The 23,234-nt window shown below is 44.6% G+C and overlaps 1 protein-coding gene across 2 annotated transcripts; it reads right to left on the minus strand.

Annotated features, from left to right (window-relative positions):
- Positions 1-4,502: 4,502 nt before the first annotated feature.
- RAE1 (ribonucleic acid export 1) lies at positions 4,503-22,910 on the minus strand. 2 transcript variants are annotated; one of them, XM_055544632.1, is made up of 13 exons: positions 22,694-22,910; positions 22,199-22,276; positions 19,808-19,904; positions 19,120-19,224; positions 18,091-18,183; positions 14,009-14,095; positions 12,979-13,065; positions 12,792-12,863; positions 11,709-11,816; positions 9,514-9,620; positions 9,354-9,429; positions 8,580-8,774; positions 4,503-5,616 (listed from the first exon to the last, which is right to left on the minus strand). In XM_055544632.1, exons 3-13 carry the CDS (start codon positions 19,895-19,897, stop codon positions 5,530-5,532), a joined length of 1,107 nt encoding a protein of 368 aa, XP_055400607.1. In that variant the 5' UTR covers positions 19,898-19,904; positions 22,199-22,276; positions 22,694-22,910; the 3' UTR covers positions 4,503-5,529. The 2 variants fall into 2 exon arrangements, with proteins under 2 accessions (XP_055400607.1, XP_055400608.1); XM_055544633.1 differs by lacking the exon at positions 22,199-22,276.
- Between the last annotated feature and the right edge of the window lie 324 nt (positions 22,911-23,234).

Below are 23,234 nucleotides of genomic sequence, written 5' to 3' on the forward strand. Positions count from 1 at the left end.
AGTGAAGGGCCAGGGATAGGCCCCTCCCCATCCCCAGGCAGCCTTGTGAAATCTGGTGTGTGATCAATGGCCCTAAGCTCACCAGGGGCAGTGTTGACATGGTACGGGGGGCTACTGGCCACATCTAAATTCAAGACTCAAAAGGAAGACACTCCACTGCTGACCGGTGATGGGGAAGGGATGCTGAAGCCTTGGGGGTGACCCAGTATTGCCAGGGGCCCTGCTGACCTAAAGGGTAGTGCTGGTTTGGTCCATGGGAGACAGGGGATTGACAATGTCTTAGTACTGTGTCCATGGCCTCTCCCCATCACCACCCTTGCCCCACACCTGGGAGGGAAAAAACCAAAAGTGCATACCAGTTGCTTTTCAGGGGCTGAATTACTGTTTAAGCAAGTGTGTAACTGGTTTTTCTTATGTGCTTTGGAAATGGCCCTCACCTTAAAGAATATTTCTCAACACATCGATGCAAAATTCACAACAGACTTACATCAGGCTTCGAAGTTATTTACTCTGTTTCTGTTTGCTCTTTGGTGACATAACACCTATCATGATTAAAAAAAAAAAACAAACAAACAAACAAACAGAAAAAAACCCTCTCAAAACTGCAGCCACAGGATTTTCCCGCCTTCTCCCGTCTTCTGATGAACAAGATCTGTGAAATCCAGGAGTCCTCACTTAGCAGGAAATTCTGCAGAGCTATGAAATGCTGGGTCTCTGGGTGTAAACCTAGCATCTTTCAAGGAAATAGGACTCTAGTGTTGAAACTGCCTTTGCTAAACACTACAGCCCCAAGAGACTTCCCACCAGGTACTCTGGACCCCAGGACTGGGGCTTATATAGCTTGTTCAAGGGCCTGCAAATGTGTCTGGGGGTGGGGTTGGGAGCAGGAAGGAGAGAATGAAAATTGGCTTCAAAATATAAAAACAACCCCAAACTAATGTAAGTGTCCACAAATATAATACTGTCAAACTCTTCGGTGTTCCAAAGATTCATCAGAAAACATGTTTTGAGAAACTTCCTGGTATTCTTGGTGACCATTAAGAAATCATTGCCAAGTGTGAGTTATAGGCTGCCAAATCATCTCAGAAGTAAAACATAAAAAAAAAATTTTTTTTTTCCAAACACTTGCAGCAGGAATATGTATGTAAGGTGGGATGTGGGTGCATTTTAACATATGACGTGATGAGTGGGGAAATCTTCAAAAAGTCAGAGGGCCTGGGGCCCCAGTGTCCTAGGGAAATACACTGTGGTGGATTTACATTTCTAGGAGCTGCAGTTACAAAAGTATGACAGGGTGAAATTGATTTTATCATCCAGAATATTATTTCAATGTGATATTAAAAAGAAGATATTTATATTCTGTTTTTGAAATCTACTGTGCCAAATTTTACATTTACCTCTCCATTCTGACTAGACACACAGAGGCCTGGAGCACCCAAAGTTACTAAAGTGCACCTTAAAATGGGCTGTTTGCCACAAATACCCATGTGGGATGGAGATTTTCTGAATACTTTCCCAAACCAGGGCAGGGATGCTAAAGGGTGAGCAAGTGCTCAGAGCCCCCCGCCCCCCACCCCACACAAGAAGGCCTCAATGTCCCAGGAGGAAACCAACAGGGACATTAAATCTTAAGTAGAAATTCAGGAATCTGATCTCTGAAAAACTGTCCCCTTCAGCATTGTGGCTCAGACGATAAAGAATCTGCTCGCAATGTGGGACACCCAGGTTTGATCCCTGGGTCAGGAAGATTCCTTGGAGAAAGGAACAGAAACCACTCCAGTCAGTCTTGCCCGGGAAATCCCAAGGACAGAGGAACCTGGCAGGCTACAGTCCATAGGGTTGCAAACAGTCGGACATGACTAACACTTTCACTTTGACTTTCGTAATTTCCCACACAGGACATCAATCTTCTAAGATAAAAATGTATTAAAGACTAGTCTTCTAGCAGCATCAATAATCCTTAGACTCTACTTCCCAACTATTTTAAAAGCTTAGTAGCAGCAAACGGTGACCCACACCATTTCTTCTAATAAGCTGAAGTTGGTGAAATTGAATACAGAAGCTGGTCCCCAACACTGGCACTGGCATCCTTGGCGCCATCTGCTGGTCACATTGAAACACAGCCTCCCCGAGGGAGAATCCTCTTAGGGGCGTTTTGGTCCCAGAAGGCTCCCTGGGACAGGAAACTTCCCTCGACGCCATCTCCCTGAAGTTAGAGCATAGCAGCTGACATTTATTATGCGCCAGCTACTGAAGCCCTTCACACCCATTAGCTCTCTGAATACTCACACCGACCGTTTGTGGCAGCTACTTTTAGTGTCTCCCATTTTAGACGAAGTCACTGAAGCTCACGGTTTAAGTCACATGCTTAAGGTCGCAGAGTTGGTCATCACTTGACAGCTGAGATGTGGAGGCAGGCAGTCCAACTCTGAGTGCATGTTCTTAACTACATCATACAGGCATTTCAAGTGTCATCTTGGAATCGATGTAATTACCTCTTCCATTTGGGGAGAATGCAAACACACCGTTAAGACTGGTGCTCATGCAATAAATGCTACTTGAGGTTATTGAACCTCAAGAATCCACCCAAATCAAAAGTCCCCAACACCTGGGTTCTAATGCCTGACAATCTGAGGTGGAGCTGATGTAATAATAATAGAAATAAAGTGCTCAAGAAATGTAATGTGTTTGAATCATCCTGAAACCTTGCCCTCCACCCCCTGGTCTGTGGAAAATTCTTCTTCCACAAAACTGGTCCCTCGTGCCAAAAAAGTTGGGGACCACTGCCCTAAACTATGTAAAAAGAGGGACAGAAAAAGAAATCCTAATCCAGTACATTATTAAACATGTAATGGTAGCACAGCATGCAAAACAACATTTACCATTACTGTTAAGCCACGTACTGGAATAGGTTCTGTTGTCTGTGGCTTCACTTGACACAATTTGTTCTAATTGTACCACCTACGAGGGGTCATGATTTAATTGGAAAATGCTGGCTTAGATGTTCCTATATGCATTCAACGTTCATTTCTTACTGAGCCTTTCCTTTAAAGGAAACTAAAATTTTGAATTAAAAAAAAAATCCCTCTCTCTCTCTCTAGGTAGCCCAGAACACATGGAATAGTCGCCTTTGTGGAATTTTCACTGTATTTTTTATGGTAACTTTCTAGTTTGGGTAAGAGATACTAGTTTTCCATGTAGTATTGAAATTTTTTTCTCTAAATTTATGTCAATGACAAATTTATTTTTGAGGAGCAAATGTTGTAAGTGAATCGATTTAAAAGAAAAACAAGGAATGGTAGCAAAGTGTTGACTGTAGCATCTGGGTGCAGATAAATGGTCACTATAAAACTCCCAACTGCTTCATGTTTGAAATTTTTCATTAAAAAGTGTTGGGGGAAAAAAATGAACAACAAAACCTGTCTTCTCCATGAGGTTTACATACTCCACCTTCAATGAAAGCAACTCCATCTTAAACTGGGTGTAAATTTTTAATGGCAGAATGATTTGACACTTAAAGTGAAGATTATACTTGGGTCTTCCCAAACTAGATGTCATCAAATTTATGAATACCTATTGAGCACCTGTGGCTTCCAGGTGGCTCAGTGATAAAGAATCCACCTGCCGACGCAGGTTCAACCTCTGGGTTGGGAAGATCCCCTGGAGAAGGAAATAGCCACCCACTCCAGTATTCTTGCCTGGGAAATTCCACGGACAGAGGAGCCTGGTGGGCTCTAGTCCATGGGGTCGCAGATGGACTCAACTGAGCAACCGGGCACCTGCTGTAGGGCACACACAGTACTGGTGCCTACAGGGATGCCAAAGATGCAGAGTTCCTAAGAAACCCACATACCTTTTACAAAACGTGAAAACGAGGATCTCACGAAGTTTAATGATTTCAACAAGTATTTACAGGTTCACTTTTATGTTTCAGGTTCTAGGCCGACAGAGAACTGAACACATCTCCAGGGCTCACATCCTGGGGCCCTTACTTACAACTGGTTTCTACAGCCGTAAGTCCAACCAGGGACTTAACTGTTTTAAATCTGACAGTTAGAAAAGAACACTCTAAAAGGTCCATGACTTAAGATGTACTATTCTATGGTCACTTTCAACCATAGCCAGTCACTAGCTTGTAAAAAAAGAACAGTGAAACTCTGGCTGAACTAAAAGTGATACATTTCTTCTCATCGCCAATGAACGTGGACTACCGAGACAATCAAGCTTGGCTAGAGCCCAGCTCTCTTCAGAGCCACATCTGCACATACATACAGATGACAGGGCTCAGGGCTGATTCATAAAGGAAAGGAAAAAATTAGCTGTAAACTTTTAACTTGAAAACTAAGAACTTTCTAGTGCACCTGCCTTTCTCTCTCAAAAAATTAAAATCAGAAAAGCCAAAAGAAAACAACAACAAAACTTTTCAGACCAAAAGAACCAGAGTTAATAGTCTGAATTCATGTATGATTTGATAAGCGAAGAATTTAAACCACTGATGCAGGTTATGTCTTTTAGTAGAAAACTTTATTTTGTCTTTTAGGAGTAGGCAAACATGTCTTACAATATTACAATACCTGACTTCCACACTGAGCAAGTTCATTTACAACCGGCCCCAAAGAGTAAAGCAGAAGCATTTGGGTTTGCAGGGTAAAAACACAATAGACTCTCATTTCTGATACTTACCAATCAGGAATTTTATTACATGAAATAAAAAAAACACTCCAAAACTATGGCTACTGGGGGCACGAGCTCAGAGCACTTCCCATGCAGTGGACTTGGGTTCTAACTTGGGAGTCCACAAAGGCATCACCCACTTGGGCTTTGCCCACAAAGGGCTGTCCTTCAAAACAGGAAGAACCATGTTCCAGTCACCAGGACACCAAGCAGAGGTGAAAAGCACTAGAATGTCAAAGATGGGAATGAGGGAAGCAAAAGAAAAGCACATCCAAACTCTGTCCAGCAACGCTTGGAGAGGCTGCTGCTGGACATGCTACCAGGCAGAGACAACCCCAGCTCAGGACTCTCTCTCCTGAGGGGCAAGATCTCTCATTTCCGAAAGGGCATCTGCAATCACAAACCAAAACCCAACGAGGACGCTGAGCAGGACAACCACTTCAGAGCTCACGGGTGGGTGAGAGGAGAGTCGGACAAAGGGAGCTTAGGAGACAATCTTCAAAATGTTTATTACAAAATACAGTACAGGCTCGCCAAATGTTTCCCAATGTTCTCTGATACATACACTGGATGAAGTACTGCAAATACCTGGCAGGCGCCCACGTGAATCTAGGGACGTCTATAATGATTTGAATCTCCTTGGAGGTACAGACGAAACCTGTAGCCGGCAGTGGAATGGAGATGGACAGTCACTGCGACCGCCGGGCTCCTGCCTGCTGAAGAATGACATCGTTTTCTCCAGAGGTTGAAATCCACATCCAGGGCTGACAACCTACTGAAAGCTGGGATCCAAATTCGTACAGAGACGAGGCAGAATGGAGAGAAAACTCCGGACAACCCACAGGTCTCCAGCCACTACTTCTTATTCCTGGGTTTTAGCTCTTCAGCTGCATTACGCAAGAAAATGTAATTTTTCTTTTGGGGATTATAAAATTCATGTCCCTAAAGGGGAAAAAAAACAGTATCTTAAAAACTGATGAAAAATCAGGTTAGCATTTTGTGGGCACTTTTAACATGCCAAGTCCTATGCCCTGTGTGTGAAGCATAATCTCTTAGGAGTGAAAGAGGTAAATGGAGAGCAATAAAAGTCAAATCTTAAACAAAAACTTCAGTCCCCAGAGAAAAGGTTAAGGATGTGGGACTTGCAATGTCCCCTTGGAAAGATGATCTTTTACATATTTCCCTCTTCAGCACTGAGACTCCTGTCAACCTTCCACCCACTGCTTTACTGCTGAGACGACTCCCCAGACAGCACAGCCTGGAAAGGGAAGGCTGGTGGAGGATGAGCTGCAGGCTTCTCAGTACAGGAGACGCCTGGTCTGTGACGTGAGAGGGAGCAGACGTGCCGTCCCAGATGCCAAGGGAGGTGAAGTGCAGGTGTTGGTGTATCTACCGGGGAGGGAGGGGCTACATGACACTGGGGGAGCTGGAAACACCCAGTTCAGGCCAGGCTGTGAACGACGAGGGGAGAAAGGAATGGCAGCCACAAAGGCTGTAAGTGACAATGACAGTGACAGGAAGAGAGCAGAGTGGGGACAAGACAGAGGAGTGGAAACCAACGGTAACCAAAAGGCCTGGAGCACAGAGGTGGGCAGGGCCTCTGGGTGTACCCTGCCACCTGCTCTGCAATGGCACACTTTATTCTCATTCCTTGACAGTTATGCCGAGATGGTTCTAGAAATTCTGCTCAACCAATGACCAATCATTCTCATAATATACAAAATATAGCTTTTCTTATTGGTTATGCTAAAGCAGCAACCTAATATTAATCACGTAATCATGACTCCATACCACAGATAACTGTCCTTCAACTAAGAACAATGGAAAACTCCTAAAACAACTTTTTTTTAAATTAAAAGATTATAATTAAGTATTTCACTGTAAATTGACATTAACTGTTCAGATTAAGGGATTCTGAGCAGCATTCAAATCAATGAGCTTTGTTTGTACATTTCTTTCAATCTACAACTATTTTTTCAAGGCTTGAAAACAGAACCCTGAGTGTCATGTGAGTAAAACATGGAGTTCTGATGTGGTTGCAGGTTGAGCAGGTGAAGAAGAGGAGTTCCATTAGAGGCTCACGGGGACACTGGGGCCTCAGGCCAGAAGCTGGCTCCAACCCCAGACAGGCAGAACCAAAAACAGCATACTCTTTGTAAAACCGAGGGTATGGCTTCCACAGGTGAACGGATAAACAGTGATCCCAGACCACGGGATACTACTCAGTCGTAAAAAGGAACGAACTAGTGACATACTCAACAGCAAAAAAGTGTACCTAGCGTATGACTCCATCTGTATAGAATTCTAGAAAACACAAATTCATCCGTAACAACAGAAAGGAAATCAATGTGTGTGTGAAAGAAAGCATTACAATAATACACAACCTTTTGGGAGATAACTGTTTGTTAATCTTGACTGTGGTGATGGTTTCCTGGGTATATAAAGATATTGAAACTGATCAAAGTATACTTCTTACATATGTTATGTGCAATTTACTGCATCTCCATTACAACCCAGTGAAGTTGCTTAAAAAGGGGGCGGGGCGGGGAGGGGCAGCTGCATGGCTCACAGAAGCAAAGGCTCCGAGAGGCTGAACCTCCCCCAGGCCAGAGCAGGCAGAACAGGTCAACAGTGTGCTGAGCGGGCAAGATGTACTGCACGGGCCCAGCTCTTCTGAGAGAAAGAGACAGGCGATTCCAAGACTTCTGCCCCACTGGCCAGGTGGTGTTTAAGTAAAGAGGAACACAGGAGAAGCAGCAAGCCTGGAGGATGAAAGGAGACAGGTCGGAAAATCCACCCAGTTTTTATGTCCTAGGTTAAGATGCTCAGGGGGTACCCAGGTGCAGACACCCCATTGGGATGGGGACACAGGGAGAACTGGGGCGTAAGGTCAGGAGGCAGGTTAGACACAAGAGCCACTAGCTTATGCTGGAGGTGCTTCATGAATGCAGATGCACCTTGAGGAACCTGAAGGAGAACTACAGAAAAAGGCCTGCATGCAAGAGTTGGGAAGAAGAGCAGAAGCCACCAGAGATGGTGAGCAGTCAGGAGTAGGAATACAACAGACAACAGAAATGTCAGAGACCAGGGAGAAGGCTTTGTGAACGGAAGAGGAAGGGGTGGCCCACAGTGCCCAACACAGACAATAAGCAGCTTCTGGACTGGACGAGGACAAAGGCAGCGAGATCCCAGCTACAGCTCCAGGAAACTGAGGAGGAGACAGAGGTGGGGAACAAGAGGGCAGGCGGTTAGCCCTCTGGGCGAGTTTACCAGGAAGGGGACACTGGGATTCGTAACGCTTGTTTCAGAACAGCTGAAGTGCGTGCTTACAGACCGCAGAAGGAGACAGGGGATAGGAAGAGAAGATGGAATAACAAGAGGCAGAGAAGAATGGAGTTAAGTGTTTTGGGGACAGGAGGGGAGGGGGGCAGGACGAGTGAAGACAGACACATGTGGAGGCGAGAATGTGGCTGAAACCTGAGTGTGAGGGTCAGTTCTTTTACCATGGCACTGGGATGACTCAAACACAACCAGGACCCCATCAGTCTGTAACTTCCCTCCCCAAACAGCAAACAAACAAAAAGCCTATGCCTCTGGTGAAGGCTGGGCACCTTGCCGAGCCCTCGTCACTCTCACCCAACAACCCCCGACATCCCTGAATGACTCAGATGCCCCAGAGTGTCGGCTGCTGGGTTTACGCTGACCAAGCAGCTCACGTGGGCATGTTCTCAGGGAAAGGCCGAGAGGGAGGCCCTGCTGCTTCCTGCTGCGGTGAGGTGATGGTGACAGGCCACGTGCAAGACACACAGCACGGCTGGAGAGGCCTCACGACCAAGCTCAGGCCTTCACACACCAGAGCCTGGCTCTGCTGCAGATGGCGCCAGTGCAGGCCTGGGGACTCTCACCTTTGACCAGTCGTAGCTGGAAGCATACGCAAATATGTTTCCATTGTGATTGAAGCAGCAGGCCGATATCGGCTGATCTAACTGTTCCGAAGTCTTTAGTTTTGTTCTGGCATCTTTGTCCCAAAAGCTGAATCTACCATCAGATCCCACAGTGGCAAGGGTGCCATGGACAGGATGGAACGCAATTCCATTAACCTACGAAGGATGGATACATACAATGAGGAGCAGAGAAGGGAGGAGAAAGTGGGTTTTTGACAATGCAGACTTCCTGGTTCAATGAGAACATAAAATGAACAACCATAATTTCATTAGAGCTGATGGCCTGCTGATCACATCAGAAACCAGCCCCGCTTCCTGAACCAACTGACAGCCCAGGACTGAACCTTGTCTCTTGTTAAAAACACAAATCAGCAGAAGTTACTAAGTATGTAAGCTAGTGGCACCAAGGAGCAAACCTCAGGAAAATGCCTTTTTCTTTTTCAGCAAATAGCAATTTCTCAGTTTTAGCTAAGCATACCAACTGTCTACCAGCACTCATACAGGTGGAAGTTGCTCCCCAAAACTCCTAAGCTTGCATTTCAGAAACAGAGAGAATGAAGAGAGTCAACATGTTCATAAAAACAGAAAACCGAAACCTCCCACGTAAGCCATTTATCCCTGCACATGAACACACACAATGACAGTGATCTTTTCTGATCCCATAATGACTCAGCTATCCACCGCCAAGTCTAGTTTCTAGACACATTCTCAGGATTAACATTTCTAAAAACGCACCGCATAGATGTCCTGAGGAGCAGAAGTGTTGGTCCCGTTAGATCGATGACATTTAAAGGTGAAGTTATCCTTGGCACTGAAAAACAAAGGCCCAACTCAGCTTTCCTTCAAAACAAAATGTCTCACACAAACACCTGCAAGCTGGCCAGGCCTCACTTACGGATTTGGGGGGTTGATGTAGTGGATAGCAACTCTCCCCTCGATGCTTCCCAGGGCAAAACCTGTCGGCTTGTTCTGTTTGTCTTTAAAAATAGCCACACATCGATGCTATAGTTGGGGAGAAAAAGCATATCATCATCATGTGAAGTGTAACATTCCATAAATAACGTGAAAGTAAACAACTTTTACTCCATTTTTGGGTTTTGAAAGAACCAGAAACATATTTCTCAAACACGATGGAGATTTTTCCATTCCTCCAGTAGGCATTATTTTTTTATTCAGCCACATGATTTTATGAATAAACCGCAGACCACATGCTTCCGTCCAGGAGCTGCTGCTCCCCTGCTGCCCTGCAGGCCTCGCGGTCACTGCAGCAGGCACGCACCCCTCAGCCCCACCGGCTCCTATTCTGGCACTGACCCCCTGGTGGGTTGGGAGGACACGTCACTTTGATCTGCAGCATACCACTGACTAAGCGAGTGCCCTCTAGGAAGTCACCCAGTGTCCCAGGGTCTCTGCGTCCCCAACTGGAAAAGGGAAGTAGTGTTGGCTGGGGGAGGATGTGGGAACAAGGGTCAAGCATACAGTGGATGTGGCCAGAACTTTCTAAACCATGAATAAGCTATGCAAAAGCTAGACACTGCACTTGATCCAACACTGAGCCTGAGGGCCCAAAGGAGGGTCTCCTGGACCCCACAGAAGATCCCAAACAGCCCATGGCCCAGTCTCCAGAGGCAGAGACGCACGGGTCCACACTCCTGTTGTCATTCAACAAGAGCTGCATTCGAGTTGGAAGGAGAGAAATGGTCAGATTCGAAACCACACACAGGGTGCAAGTGAGGGTAGTGGTTAATAAGATGGGGGAGGAGAAGAGGAAGGGCAGTGAGTAAAGGACAACTCCTGATTTCTGGCCTAGCCAGAAAAGGTGGAGGCTCCACCTAGTGAGATGCAGAGCATATGGGTAGGAGCAGGCTGGGGGCAGTGGGGAGGCCCTGGGCCTGGTATGGGATGCTACTGGGCTGAGATACGTTGGCGGGGGCGAGAGAACAGGGGGACACGCATAGGAGCCGTCAGACTGTGAGTGCCCTTGTCAGGAGCACAGGGGTTAGGTAGCTAGGGATCCAAGACTCCAGCCCACCACGCACGCCTAACCAACAGTCATAAACAGCAGACGGGACCATGCTGAGGTTCAGAAGGCAGTGGCCCAGGGCAGACGCCTGGGGAACCTCAAGATACAGCAAAGAAGACAAAGCAGCAAGCAGAGGCAGGAGGTAAGAGACTGGCATTATAGAGCCCAAGCACAAAGTCTTAAGAACATATAGTAAGAATATCAGTGAGTGCCACGGTTGTGTTAAGATGAGGGTGACAAGTATCCACTGGAGTTACTGACTAGGAAGCCATCAATGGCCATGCCAGAAACAGTTTTGGTGGAGAAACAGGGGCAGAAGTCTCAAAGGAGTGGGTGAGAAATGAGTAGGAGGTAGGGGAACCAAGAAAGCTCATTTAAGACACTTGACTTACAAGAGGAAAAGGTACCTAGCTGGCTGAGGATGTGGGGGTCAGAAGAGGTTTGTTTCCCAGGATTAGACTTGAATCTGTCTTATGCCAATGAACAAAAGTTGGGGAGGTGAGAAGGGGGTAAGACGAGATACAGGAGGGAGGTGGGTGGCTGACAGCCTGAGGCTCCTGAGAGGTGGGTCAGCACAGAGCCCAAACAAAACTGGCCACTGGAGAGCGTGGCCCACCCCTCAACGGTGGGGGAAAGGCAGGGAAGAGGCAGGTATAGCCAGAGTTCTACGTTCAGCAGGAGTAAGATGAGGAAGTTTCCAATTATCAGCTTCTGTGTTCTAGGACTAGAGGCTGCAGATCAGATCTGCAGAGACAAAGGCCAAAGGAGTGATGGATCGGAAGAGAGTGAAAAAGATCTAAGAACATGTGGCAGGCAGGTGGAGACCGAGCTCAAGGCAGAAGCTATGGACTCATGATAGAACCAATTCACTGTGGTGTGTACCCATTCAGCAGCATTCTGCTACCCAGGGGATGTCTGCCAAGGACGGTATTTACCCACTAATACTGTTTTATATCCTTAAATTCACCTTCTTTTAATATCCGACAATATAACAATTTCCACATGCAGGCACTTACTCCCTAAGATAGATGCTAAATACAAGCTTCCTGATCTGATTCGTGACTCACCTGATGCTTCAGTGGAGACTCTATCCTCCTGAATTCAGAAGGCTGATTCTCTAACTGATACACAATCAGGCCCCTCTCCGCAGTTGCCACCACAGCCATAGGATATATCTAGGAAAAACAGGAAAGCAGAGACCTACTTAAAGTGGGGTGTGCTCTTTTGTATACCAAAGTATTCTATCAATTTTTTCAAAGTTGCAAAAATAAGTGAATTTTTTTTTTAAATTTAACAATCCAACGGTATTTACATGTTTCAAGGTAATCTAGAGAAATCATATTTGAAAGTAGAACATACCTTTTTAAAAGACTCAGTTTTTAAAAAATCTATGAAATATTATGAAACATTTATTTAGAACATTTACTGAGGAATAGAGAAGAAATGAAAATCATTGTTCTACAACGCCCTACAAATGATAACAGTTGTCAGCATTATGGTATGTTTTCTCCTGTCTTTTTTTTTTGAGTGTTTTTTTAATACACGTGTGTATATGTATGTTTCTGTATAATTCACATCCTTTACTAAGGCGTGTCCAGCGAGCACCGCTCCACACATTTTCCTGAGAACACTAGTGGTGGCCATCTAAGTAACATTCCCTCAAATCAAACAACTGTGTCTATCTAGTTGGCCCACTGGGTCATTTCCAATGTTTCACTCGATTATACAGAACAAAGAACATTTGCATCTCTACTTTTCTCATGATAAACTCCTGAAAGTGGAATTATGGGGCAGTTAGTACACTCTTAAGACTTATTGCTACACCAACAGAGAAAGTTCTTCAGCTTCTATCCCACTCAGAGACAGACACCAAAGGATCTAGTCCCACATCACAAAGTTATTGCCAGTTTTTGTACAGTACGCATCATACCGGTGCCGGCATGGCCTGTGACTGAATATGTTCACATAACAAGTGACTAAAAAAGTGTGACATCCAGTTTTCTGTAGTTCTGGAACATATGCAGTACAAAAATCTAGGTTTACGACAACTGAGGCAATCCAAACTACATCCCACATCTATAATTAAACTCTAAAGGGCTTTTACGTTGTCCTCTAATTTAAGATATCATAAAAAAGAAGAAACTCCTTACCACGTCAGCACAGTAACACCTTTCAGGGAGCTGTAACACCATCATAGGATTTGATGATCGTGTATCCCAAAACTGAAAGACAAAAAAAAAAGAACAAGTGACCAACCATTCAGAACTAACATCCAGGTACTGTAGGAATAATGTCCACCTTGGTCAGGCCAGGAAGTCCCTCGACTATACAGCATACCTTCAAGGTCTTATCCCAGCTCCCAGTCATCACACAGCTGTAGTTTGGTGCTTTGATCCAATGTATCGTTTTGACAGGAGCATCGTGCTTTCAAGACAAAACCAAAACAGATCAAGGTAAATGTAATATAACATGCCACACAGCTTTGGTTCTGGAAATTCAAAGAGAAGGAATCTTAAATATTGAGTTCATACTCAACAAAAACCAAAGGATAGTTTAGTCCTTCCCCATGACCAAAACATTCTGTGTAACATTCCATACCAACAAAATTTAATTTGATTTGAACCATAATTAACTAGTATGAGTGAAGGGGGAGGTACTCAGAAACAACTCACAGGGAAGAACTCCACCACAGCTGTGTCACTGAGAAGACAAACATTAGAGATCGAAGAAGTGCCCTAGCACACAGTACTGCCGTCTCAGGGTATGTAACACCTTCCTGAAAATGTCTCAGCATCAAGAGGCTCTTCCCCACCAGACCTGACCCTCTGGTTCTAGGCTCTCTCCTCTTCATGGTTTCTACTTTTCTTAGCAGTCTTCACACAAGAACCTGCCTGCCATCCTCAAGCAGGCTGTAAAAGCTCCTGAAACAGGGAAGGGTGCCTCTCACTCACTGCTGTGTTTCTACTCCAAGGACAGTGCCTGCGGTATCACTGGCAACTGATACATACTTGTCTAATGAACAAGTGACCAAATGCAGCCTGGGACAAGGCAAGCCACACACGGGTGCTGGAGTGCTGAGGATCAGTTTTAACACTGCCTTTTACAGATCTGAACATCACTAGCTCCTTATGATGCAACCTTCAACCACACAAATGCAGAAGACCCTTGATAGAACTTGTGAAACACCAGTAAAAACGAGACTGCTCATAAAATTGGTGTTATTTTGTGCTTAAGAGGTTTCTGGTATATTTAAGTCTAATTGATTTGGTATAGTTGAACTGCACCTTTCCTGTAACAAAGAATAAGAATCATTACAACCCTGCCTTGCCCAGCATCTCTGCAGAGGATAAATTTTATTATTTATTACCTGTGCAATCTGTATCGCCTGGTTACTATTGAGGTCCCACATTTTGGCAGTTTTATCACATGAGGCTGTAAATACTTTGCTCCCATCCTAAAATAAAGTAGAAAAAATTCTGACAATCTAATAAAAATTCTATATGTACATTTAGATATTAGATTGAACATACTGAGGAAGGTTTTATTTTGCAATTTTTATTTTTCCAATTATTTGGGGGCTTGTGTATTGCAAACTACAATGCCATATACAAAACACATTTCCAGCTCTTTTCAATCATCAATTTTTTTCTAAGAGAGAATGTGTAAACAGGTTAATAAAAAATTTAAACAGCATTTAGAGTTATGTAATGAAAAGCAAGTCCCTCCCTGACCCCAGCTCACTGTTCAGAGGCAGTCATGGTCACTGGCAGGTCTCTAGGAATAGCCTTTTACATCCTGTATCAATGTGTATTACCTACCAGGAGCCACTTACATTTTTTTTTCTTATTTTCATCAATTTCAAGCCTTCACAACAGGTACAAGAAAAGTACAATGAATACTCACAAACCCATCATCTAGGTTCCCAAGTTAAACATTTTGCCACATATACTGTATCTTTCTCCCTGCAATTTCTGCTCTATACCACACATGTTCAATCATTATTACTTGTGTTCAGTTCAACATCTAATAGCATTCTGAAGTGCATGCAATAAAACTACACTAATTTACAATGATCACTGGTCTAATATAAACTACAGAACAGCTTAAAAAATTGGCAATCATCGTGTTATGGTTTTAAAATATTCACATACAGAATTCATAAAGTACGTCAGTCAATTATGAAGTACAAGACAATTTAAAAACAGTAAGTACCAAGTTGAAAATCTAGACCAATCATCAACTCTTTTTCCTAAAGGGTGATATAGTAAATATTTCAGCTTTGCAGGTCAAGTGGTCTCTGTTGCAACTCCTAATTCTGCTGCTGTAGCTAGAATGCAGCCATACACACTGTCAAATGAATGAGTGTGGTTGTGTTTCAAGAAAACTTTATTTACAAAAGTTAGCAATGGGCCAAATTGGGCCCATGGGCCATAATCTGCAGACCCCTACCACTTCATTTCTGGTTCCACAGCTCAAAGATTTACCATTATCCTTCCCTAGAAAAGCTTATTTGAAGTCACCAGCTCTCCATCTGAAAGAAGAGAGAAAATCTTCTCTATTAATGAGGCTCTAAGGGTAAGTCCACAAATCCTTGGAAAGATGCTAATGTGGGCTGTCCTGAGGCTGAGTGAAACACTGGCCCCTCAATCTCATGAAATGCTGACCCTACCAGCGGCAGGATGCCAGGCCCCAGTGGACACACCAAGACAGAGGCCAGTCTATCAAAAGGCTGGGGCAGAAGAATGAGATCCCTAAATACTCCCAAATCAGCTCCTCTAAGCTCCACCTGCTGTGTCCATGCAGCGAGCCGTGTCCTTGGACTGCTGGAGAATCACCCTCACCAAGCTGGGCTTTTACACCTCGAGGGTAACTCTGGCTCTTCTGTGCCTTTCTATACATGCCTTCCTCTTCCAGGCCAGCTCCTATTTCCTATAAGCCCCTGTGAGGGAGGCTGTCAGTGCATGGGCTCTGGAGCCAGAAGGTCCAGGTCTGGGCTCAGCCTTTCCCTATGTTCCCTCAAGCACGTCTCTTAACCACTCCCCACAGGTGCCATGCTAGTCTTTGAGTGACTGGATAACAGACTCAGAGAGATTACGTAACTTGGCAAGGCCAAAAAGTGAAGATAGAGCTGAAATTTGAATCCACACTTGGAATGGACGACAGCGCTCTAAAGCTATAAGCAAATGGTTTGCTTTTAAGATTCAGCTCAATTCTTGCCTCATCTATAAAGATTTCAGTGCACCCTTCCCAAACTTTATAGTTGCCCTCTGGGTTCTGTCCACCCAGCACAGTGCATTCTGCCTCTCTAAGAACTTAGCTCCCTGAATTGGAACTCTTAATGTCTATATTTCTCCTCCACTAGACGGCGCACGACTCTAATGGAGATAGAGAAAGGAAATGGGCGGTGTACATTTCTGTACAAGGTGACTCACGAACACTTGAGCAACAGAGTTCTGGTGTCAGGTAATTCTATTTCTTACCATACTCGATAAGAAACTTACCATTCTGATCTGTTCTCTCATCAGTAAAGAAAAACAGGTAAAATAAATCAGAAGTATTTAAAATCTACTCAAATGGCTGTTTTTCTATGTGTAATTTAAAACTATTATTAATCTCATAATGACCTAATCAGACGAATCAGCAATACATTTACAGATGACAGAAAATGCCTTAGAGAAGACTTTCAGAGATGATTAAAACGGGAGCAACTCAAAATATTCATAAACAGAATATTTATAAATTATAAATTTATAAATTATATAAATGCTATGTGTAAGCTAAATACTATCATATAAATGCATGGTGTGAGTAGTCTGGTGTTTCTCATAAAATTAACATAAATTTTTCATATGACTCGGCAAGCCCACTATTAGATATAAACTCAAGAGGAAAGAAAATTTATATTCATGGAAAATCCAGTATACAAAATGTTTATAGCAGCATTTATTCACTACAACCAAAAATGCAAAACAACCCACATGTCCTTCAGCTTGTGGACGGTGAACAAACGGTGACCACCCGTACAACGCACCACTACTCAGCAACAAGGAGGACTAACTACTGCCAGATACAAGCTGGATGGGCCACAAGCGCACGGAGCTGAAGGCAGCCCGACTCGAAAGGATTCTGGTGATGGCCTTCTAGTGAAGGCAGAAACACAGGGACCGAAAACACACCAGTGGTCTCCAGGGAGAGCGGCTGAAGGGGATCTGACTACAAAGGGCAAGAGGAAATCTTTGGGCTGATGGATCTCTTCTATATTTTGATCACAACTCTATGAATTTCTCAAAACTCACTGAATCATACACTTACAAGGTTCAATTTTACTGCCTGCAAACTACATCTAATAAAAAAAATTCTATGAGCCCAGGGAGGGACCTTGAGACTTAGCTTCCTCAGCACATCTGCCGACTCTGAGTCAGGCGCTTTTGTTTTCAGCTGCCAGCAGGAGAAGGAGGGGAGGGAGGCTGGGCCCTTCAAAGCCAAGGCTCCTGCTGAGCGTGCCTTCACCATCCCTGTTGGCTTCTTTGTAAATGGTATACCTTCATTAAACTTCCCAATCACCTACCTTCTCCCCTCAAAAAAAAAAAAAGAAGAGCTCAGAATTGAATAAACTCAAACACATTAACTTATAATACTAATGTTCAGTATTTGGGAGGAAAAAGAATTTCAAAGAAAGGAAATATTTCAAAAGTCTAATAACGGTAAAGGATTAATTTTCCCCATAGGACTTACTTCCTGGGACTGTAAATTTCTAATTTTAAAACAACATAAGCTCCTGGCACATCAAGAGACATAGGAAAAGCTTTAATTGTCTAACCCCTTGCTCAAAAAACGGCAACCTGCTCCAGTATTCTTGCCTGGAGAATTCCATGGACAGAGGAGCCTGACAGGCTACAATCTATGGGGGGTGCAGGATGCACAAAGAGTCAGACATGACTGAGCAGCTAACACTTTGCTCAAGGAGACAGGTCAATAAATTAATGGAATTTTTAAGCAAGAAGCTTTCAGAGAGACTAACTAAAGCTAATATAACAAAAGTTAACTGACTATATTATGAATATCAATCAATGACCATATTTAAATTCAGAAACAGCATTTCTAAAATGTGCATGCTGCTGCTGCTAAGTCGCTTCAGTCGTGTCCGACTCTGTGCGACCCCACAGACGGCAGCCCACCAGGCTCCCCCGTGCCTGGGATTCTCCAGGCAAGAATACTGGAGTGGGTTGCCATTTCCTTCTCCAATGCATGAAAGTGAAAAGTGAAAGTGAAGTCGCTCAGTCGTGTCCGACTCTTAGCGACCCCATGGACTGCAGCCTACCAGGCTCCTCCATCCATGGGATTTTCCAGGCAAGGGTACTGGAGTGGGGTGCCATTGCCTTCTCCGAAAATGTGCATGCATACATGCTATTTGTATTTCAGGTCACATAAAAACATAATGAAACTTACATCACTCCAGCAGACATCTAGCACAGGCCCCGTGTGCATCTGCTGGGCTTTTGGAATAGTCTGTCCACTATCTTGAACTTCCCAGCATCGAACCTACAGTAATAAAACAATGCAGACACAACAATTAATGATAACCCCTATGCTCCCAGCCATAATCAGATAAACACAAATTTACATGACAGACACTTTCCCCTATCAAACTGATGTAATAAAATGAATAATACTTGGCACCAGCAAGGAGAAGCTGAAATCTGAACCAGTGGTAGCTGTACCCTGTGTCTCAGATACTCCCTTTCTGGGACTTGAGGATTTCCCATGATGTACTTTGTATGCGTTATCTGAATTCATTTCTACAACAGCTAAACCTCTGTGTACTTACTGTCATCTCCATCTTATTTCAGGATATGAAGCTTAGAGAAGATAACTGGCCTAAGTCCCTTACTTAAGTCAGCAGCAAAGCCACTATGCATTTATCTGATTATGAGTATGGTTAAATGGTTCAAGTTTGCTCCAACAAACCACCTGCACTTCTTTTGTGAAGTGCTTCTAAACATCCTTTGCCTTTTTTTCTACCAGAATTTTTATCTTTCTTTTTGAATACTACAATTTTTGTTTGGTAAGTATAGTGTTGATGCAGGACTGTTAATATAGCTAAAGGTGAAAAACTTTAACATAGCCTAAAGAACATTTTCAGGATGCCTAGAAGGGAAATTCACACAGAGCATCAGGGACAACATTTATTTTCCATGAATACGACACATGATCAGGGAATACACTTCAAGATACTGAACTAGAGTATGAATTTTTGAATGATGCATATGATTTTGCTTTCTTAAAAAATGGCACAAGAAGTGATCGATGCCTGCCATTCAGAACGGTTCAGACTCTTAAACTCATTTCTTTTAAAAAAGGTCATGAATAAGCCGTAAGTTTGCTTTATTCACCTGGAGCAAAAACAAACAAAAAACCCAGCCCTGCTCATACAGAGAGATACAAGACAGAGAGAACATGCATTGAAGAAGCACTTACATCATTAGCCCACGATCCTGCAATAAGAAAGTTTCCCGGCAAGGTTGGGGGGCTAAATGATAGACAACCAATGCTATCATCAGGAGAGGATGTTACTTCAATATCCTGGGGTGGAAAAAGTCCATGTTAAAGTGTATACATCATCACGATTTAATTCAAAATTGCTTTCTTTCTCACCAACACATCAAGGTCAAGCGTCCCTGTTCCCAAGAACTAAGTTAATCAGATCTCACTTACTTGGATAAAAAGGCGGAATGTAACCCAGCCAGTGAAAGTACTGGCACTGTTGGACCCCAGGCAGCATCTCAAAGCCAGGCCTGCAGCCACGCTTCCCAACAATGGCCCACCAGGTCATTCCTGCCCCGCAGTGCTCAATCATCGTCATCACCTGCCTCCCTCTCCCAGAGAAACTCTCATTCCACAGTTGTGGACTGGACCCTGGGCACCTGCAATTTTAACAAGCACCTCGTGTGATTTTGGTGACTAGGAATGTTAGGGGAAATAGGACACCAGTCCAGGGGACACACAGTTCCTCTGCTCCAGTATTTGAGAAAGCAGGCTGAACAAAATTTCAGCATTTTCACCTCAAAGGAGGCTCCCACACCAACTGGGATTCTCTTGCTATCATGGAGGTGGGACTCTCTGGCCTGTGCTGTTTCTAAAATCCCTGTGAAGCTGTATGTGGTACCTTCATAGGGTTGTGATTATCTGTGGTTGTGCTGCCAAACATGCTGGTCCCACCAGATCCAAAACCCGAGGTTGTTCCAAACAGACTCATTTTGGCCCTAAAAAATAATGGAAAAAGTAAAGGACAGGTCCTCTCTTAAGTAATAAACATCCCTAAGAGGCAATAAAAAGATACAGTTAAGTTATAGAAGGGATATAGAGAGTAAATAAATAAATGACTTGATGTCAGGCTTCTCTCTTCTGAGGAGATTTAAATATGCAACAAGCAGAGTGCCTTTTAACAATAAGCTTTCTATTTTTAGAATAGTTTTTAATGGAAAATTACAAAGACAGGAGAGTTCCCATATATCCCACATCCAGTTCCCTTCTTCCATTCATCACAATTAATTAACCAATATTGATACATTACAGCAGAGTATTTTTTAGTCACCAGCTAGAAAATAAATTCATTTTTACACAGTTTGAGACACAGTGCTGAGCAGCAGGAATGCAACAGGAAACCAGCAGAAGGCTGTGTTCTTCCAGGTTCCCACTTAGTGACAGTTCACTTTCCTCATACAAATTTCTGCACTCTGGTTTAGGTCACTATTTCTGCATGAAGTTACTAAGAAAAGCAACCAATCTTGGCAGCAATCACAGGAGTTTTAGAGTAATCTACCTTTATCTGGTTTGGCATTGTGCTGGACATTTGCCCACAAGAATTCCCCACTTTGAGTTTTTTAGGGGTGCCGTGGTCTAGTAGGCCCACCTAGGTTAGAACCATGCCTCTGCCACTCCCCAGAACTGGGATCCTAATCTGACGAAGCCTCATTTTCCCTATTCTGCAAATACAGAGAATATTAACACCTTCTCCAAGGTTGCTCTGAGTATCAAATCAGATTATCTATGTAGAAAATGTAGTATCTAGTGGACAATGGGTCATAAACAAGTTTCCTTTTTTCCTTACAAGGAGAAAGTATACATATTATAACTCTCTGATGATTCACTTACATTGATGTCATATTTTCAATTCTGTAACTGGTTAGTAAATTCTTACATCCAGCTGCCTACCCAAAGGAGCCTTGCAGCTGAGTGACATGAGATAACAAGAGTAGCATCTCTGATGATGACAACACAGAATATGAGGAATTTTAGAAGATATCTGAGTTTCCTGAGCTTCAAGAAAAATAATCAAGTGTAGACCATACTAGGTCTATGAGTACATTAATATCTCAAAAAGTGACTCTGTGCAAGGATGTGGCACTTGCTGACCACCTCTGACTCAAATGATTGAGATGTATTTGGAACATCAGCTAACTGTGTGAGCAAAGGAATGACAAAGGTTCTGCAATCAAGTCCAGGAACTAAATATATGATTTCGGGCAAATTATTTAGCCCCACTGGCTCAGACAGTAAAGAATCTGCCTGCAATGCAGGAGACAGGGTTCAATCCACAGGTCAGGAAGATACCCTGGAGGAGGGCATGGCAACCCATTGAAGTATTCTTGCCTGGAATATCTCACAGACAAAAGAGCCTGTGGGGCTACAGTCCACGGGGTTGCAAAGAGTTGGACACGACTGAGCAACTAACACTTTCTCATCTACAAAAATAGACACTAAGATCCACTTGAAGTGAAGCTGCACACATAGTGCCCGAAACCTCTGTTCCCTCCTCCTCCTCAACCGTGGAGCATTAATCAGCCTCTGTGGACCATATGTTGTGCAGGACACTGGGAACCCACAACAAGTTCAGAAGGCAGGTGTTCATCTCTAGCCTATCTAGTCTCTCACTCCCTCCTTGAGCACCCCAGCTCTGAGGGTTTCCTTTCTGCCTGTGAACACAACAAGCGCCTCCCAGTTTGAAGCATTCCTACCAGCTGTTCCTGCAACCTGGGGTGACCCGGCCTCCCCCAATGGAGGGAGTCACTTTTTGAGATTATTAATGCGCTCACAGACCTAGTATGTCTACATTTCATTATTTTTCTTGAAGCCCAGGAAACTCAGATACTTTCCCAAATCCCCAGCTTTCTCAGTGCCAATTTTCAGGTCCCACTCAAAAGGCAGCTCCTCTTGTGAACTTTTGGGGTTGATGGAAATGGTCTAAACTGCACCGTGATGATGCTTACACGACTGTATTAAACTTTCCAAACTCATCAAAATGTGCACTTTAAATGGGTTACAGTGTGTTAAGTGACGTTCAGTGAAACTCTTGGAGCATCTTTTTTTTAAAGTCACCTCCTCTCCTCAGAAGCTTCCCTGCTTTCCGAAGGTATAACACCTGATCCTCCATCACTAGCCCCTTTTCTTCACAGCACCGGTCCCCATCCGGGACTTGTCTGCAACCAGCCCCCTCCCCAGGAGAGTGCCAGCTCCAAACGGCCCAGAGCTGTCTGAGAGCTCCCCTAAAACACACCTGGTCCGCAGCACAGCGCCTGGCGTTGTCACAGATGCTTGCCTGGGCGGAGTGTGTGCACACGGATATAATAAAACACTTGGCGGAGGAAAGCAGAAAGAGAATTAACTGCAGACAGCGATAAGTGTAACAAAGGAACTCAAGCACGTTACCCTGGGAGAGACTACCAAGAATGGTCAGGGAAGGTCTCCGAGGCGGCCGCTTGCGTCTGAGGAGAAACCAGACGTGTAACCAGGAAGGGCAGAGGCGATAGGGGCTGCCATCGACTCTGCCCTTTCTCGGTGCCTCCGTTTCCCCACAAAAACGAGGGGGTCAGACCGGCGGTGATCTTAAGGCACCCTTGCAACTCCGACGTCCCTCCCAGGGGCCACTCAGGAAGCTCGCCAACGGTCCGGCTCGCGCTCCAGCATCTCGCGGCGGGACGCACTCCCCCGGGGACCCGGCCTCAGCAGCGCCATGGCGGCGGGGAACAAGGGGAATCCGCACGGGGCCTACCTGAGAGTCGCGCAGCGGAGGGAAGCCGGCAATGGGAAGCGGGAGCAGCTCGAGAGCCTGCGACCCCGCTCGGGCGCGGAGGAGACAAAGGCGAGGTGACAGGAACACTAACCCCGAGGGACTGGGGTCCCCTCACGCCGGCCGAGGAAATTGCCTTAATTACCGCGGAGACACTACGCATGCGTCCCTGAGCCACTTCCTTTGGCGTCCGGAAGTCAGGGAAGGAAAGAAAAGGCTTCTCCGCCCTCAAGTCAATGGCACATGCGCAGAAGCACTATCGAGCCTAGAAGTCCTCGGGCCAGCAGTTTGCGGATTGGTCGAAAGTTGGTGTCCGTCGCAGTTGCCGAGCGACCGCTCTGATAATTCCGTGGTCCCGGCAGGAGAAAGGTAGTTAGAATCTTCTCTTGTGAATTTACTGTAGCAGAATTCTGATTGCAGCCAATTCACATTCAAGGCCATCCTTCGAATAGCTGGTGGTTTGCTGCCTAGGTCCCTACCGTGGCCTCCCTATTTGCGACTAGGGTATCTTGAGCCATCTGGG

This window comes from Bubalus kerabau, chromosome 13 (assembly GCF_029407905.1).
Source record: "Bubalus kerabau isolate K-KA32 ecotype Philippines breed swamp buffalo chromosome 13, PCC_UOA_SB_1v2, whole genome shotgun sequence".
NCBI lineage: Eukaryota > Metazoa > Chordata > Mammalia > Artiodactyla > Bovidae > Bubalus > Bubalus kerabau.

Excerpts from the sequence above, each read along its gene's own strand:
- RAE1 (XM_055544633.1), bottom strand. The coding sequence starts at position 19,897 with ATGAGTCTGTTTGGAACAACCTCGGGTTTTGGATCTGGTGGGACCAGC. Across the intron at positions 19,225-19,807 it reads ATAATCACAACCCTATGAAG|GATATTGAAGTAACATCCTC; the intron begins GTACCACATACA and ends TTTCCACCCCAG. Across the intron at positions 9,430-9,513 it reads TACATCAACCCCCCAAATCC|TGCCAAGGATAACTTCACCT; the intron begins GTAAGTGAGGCC and ends TTTGTTTTTCAG.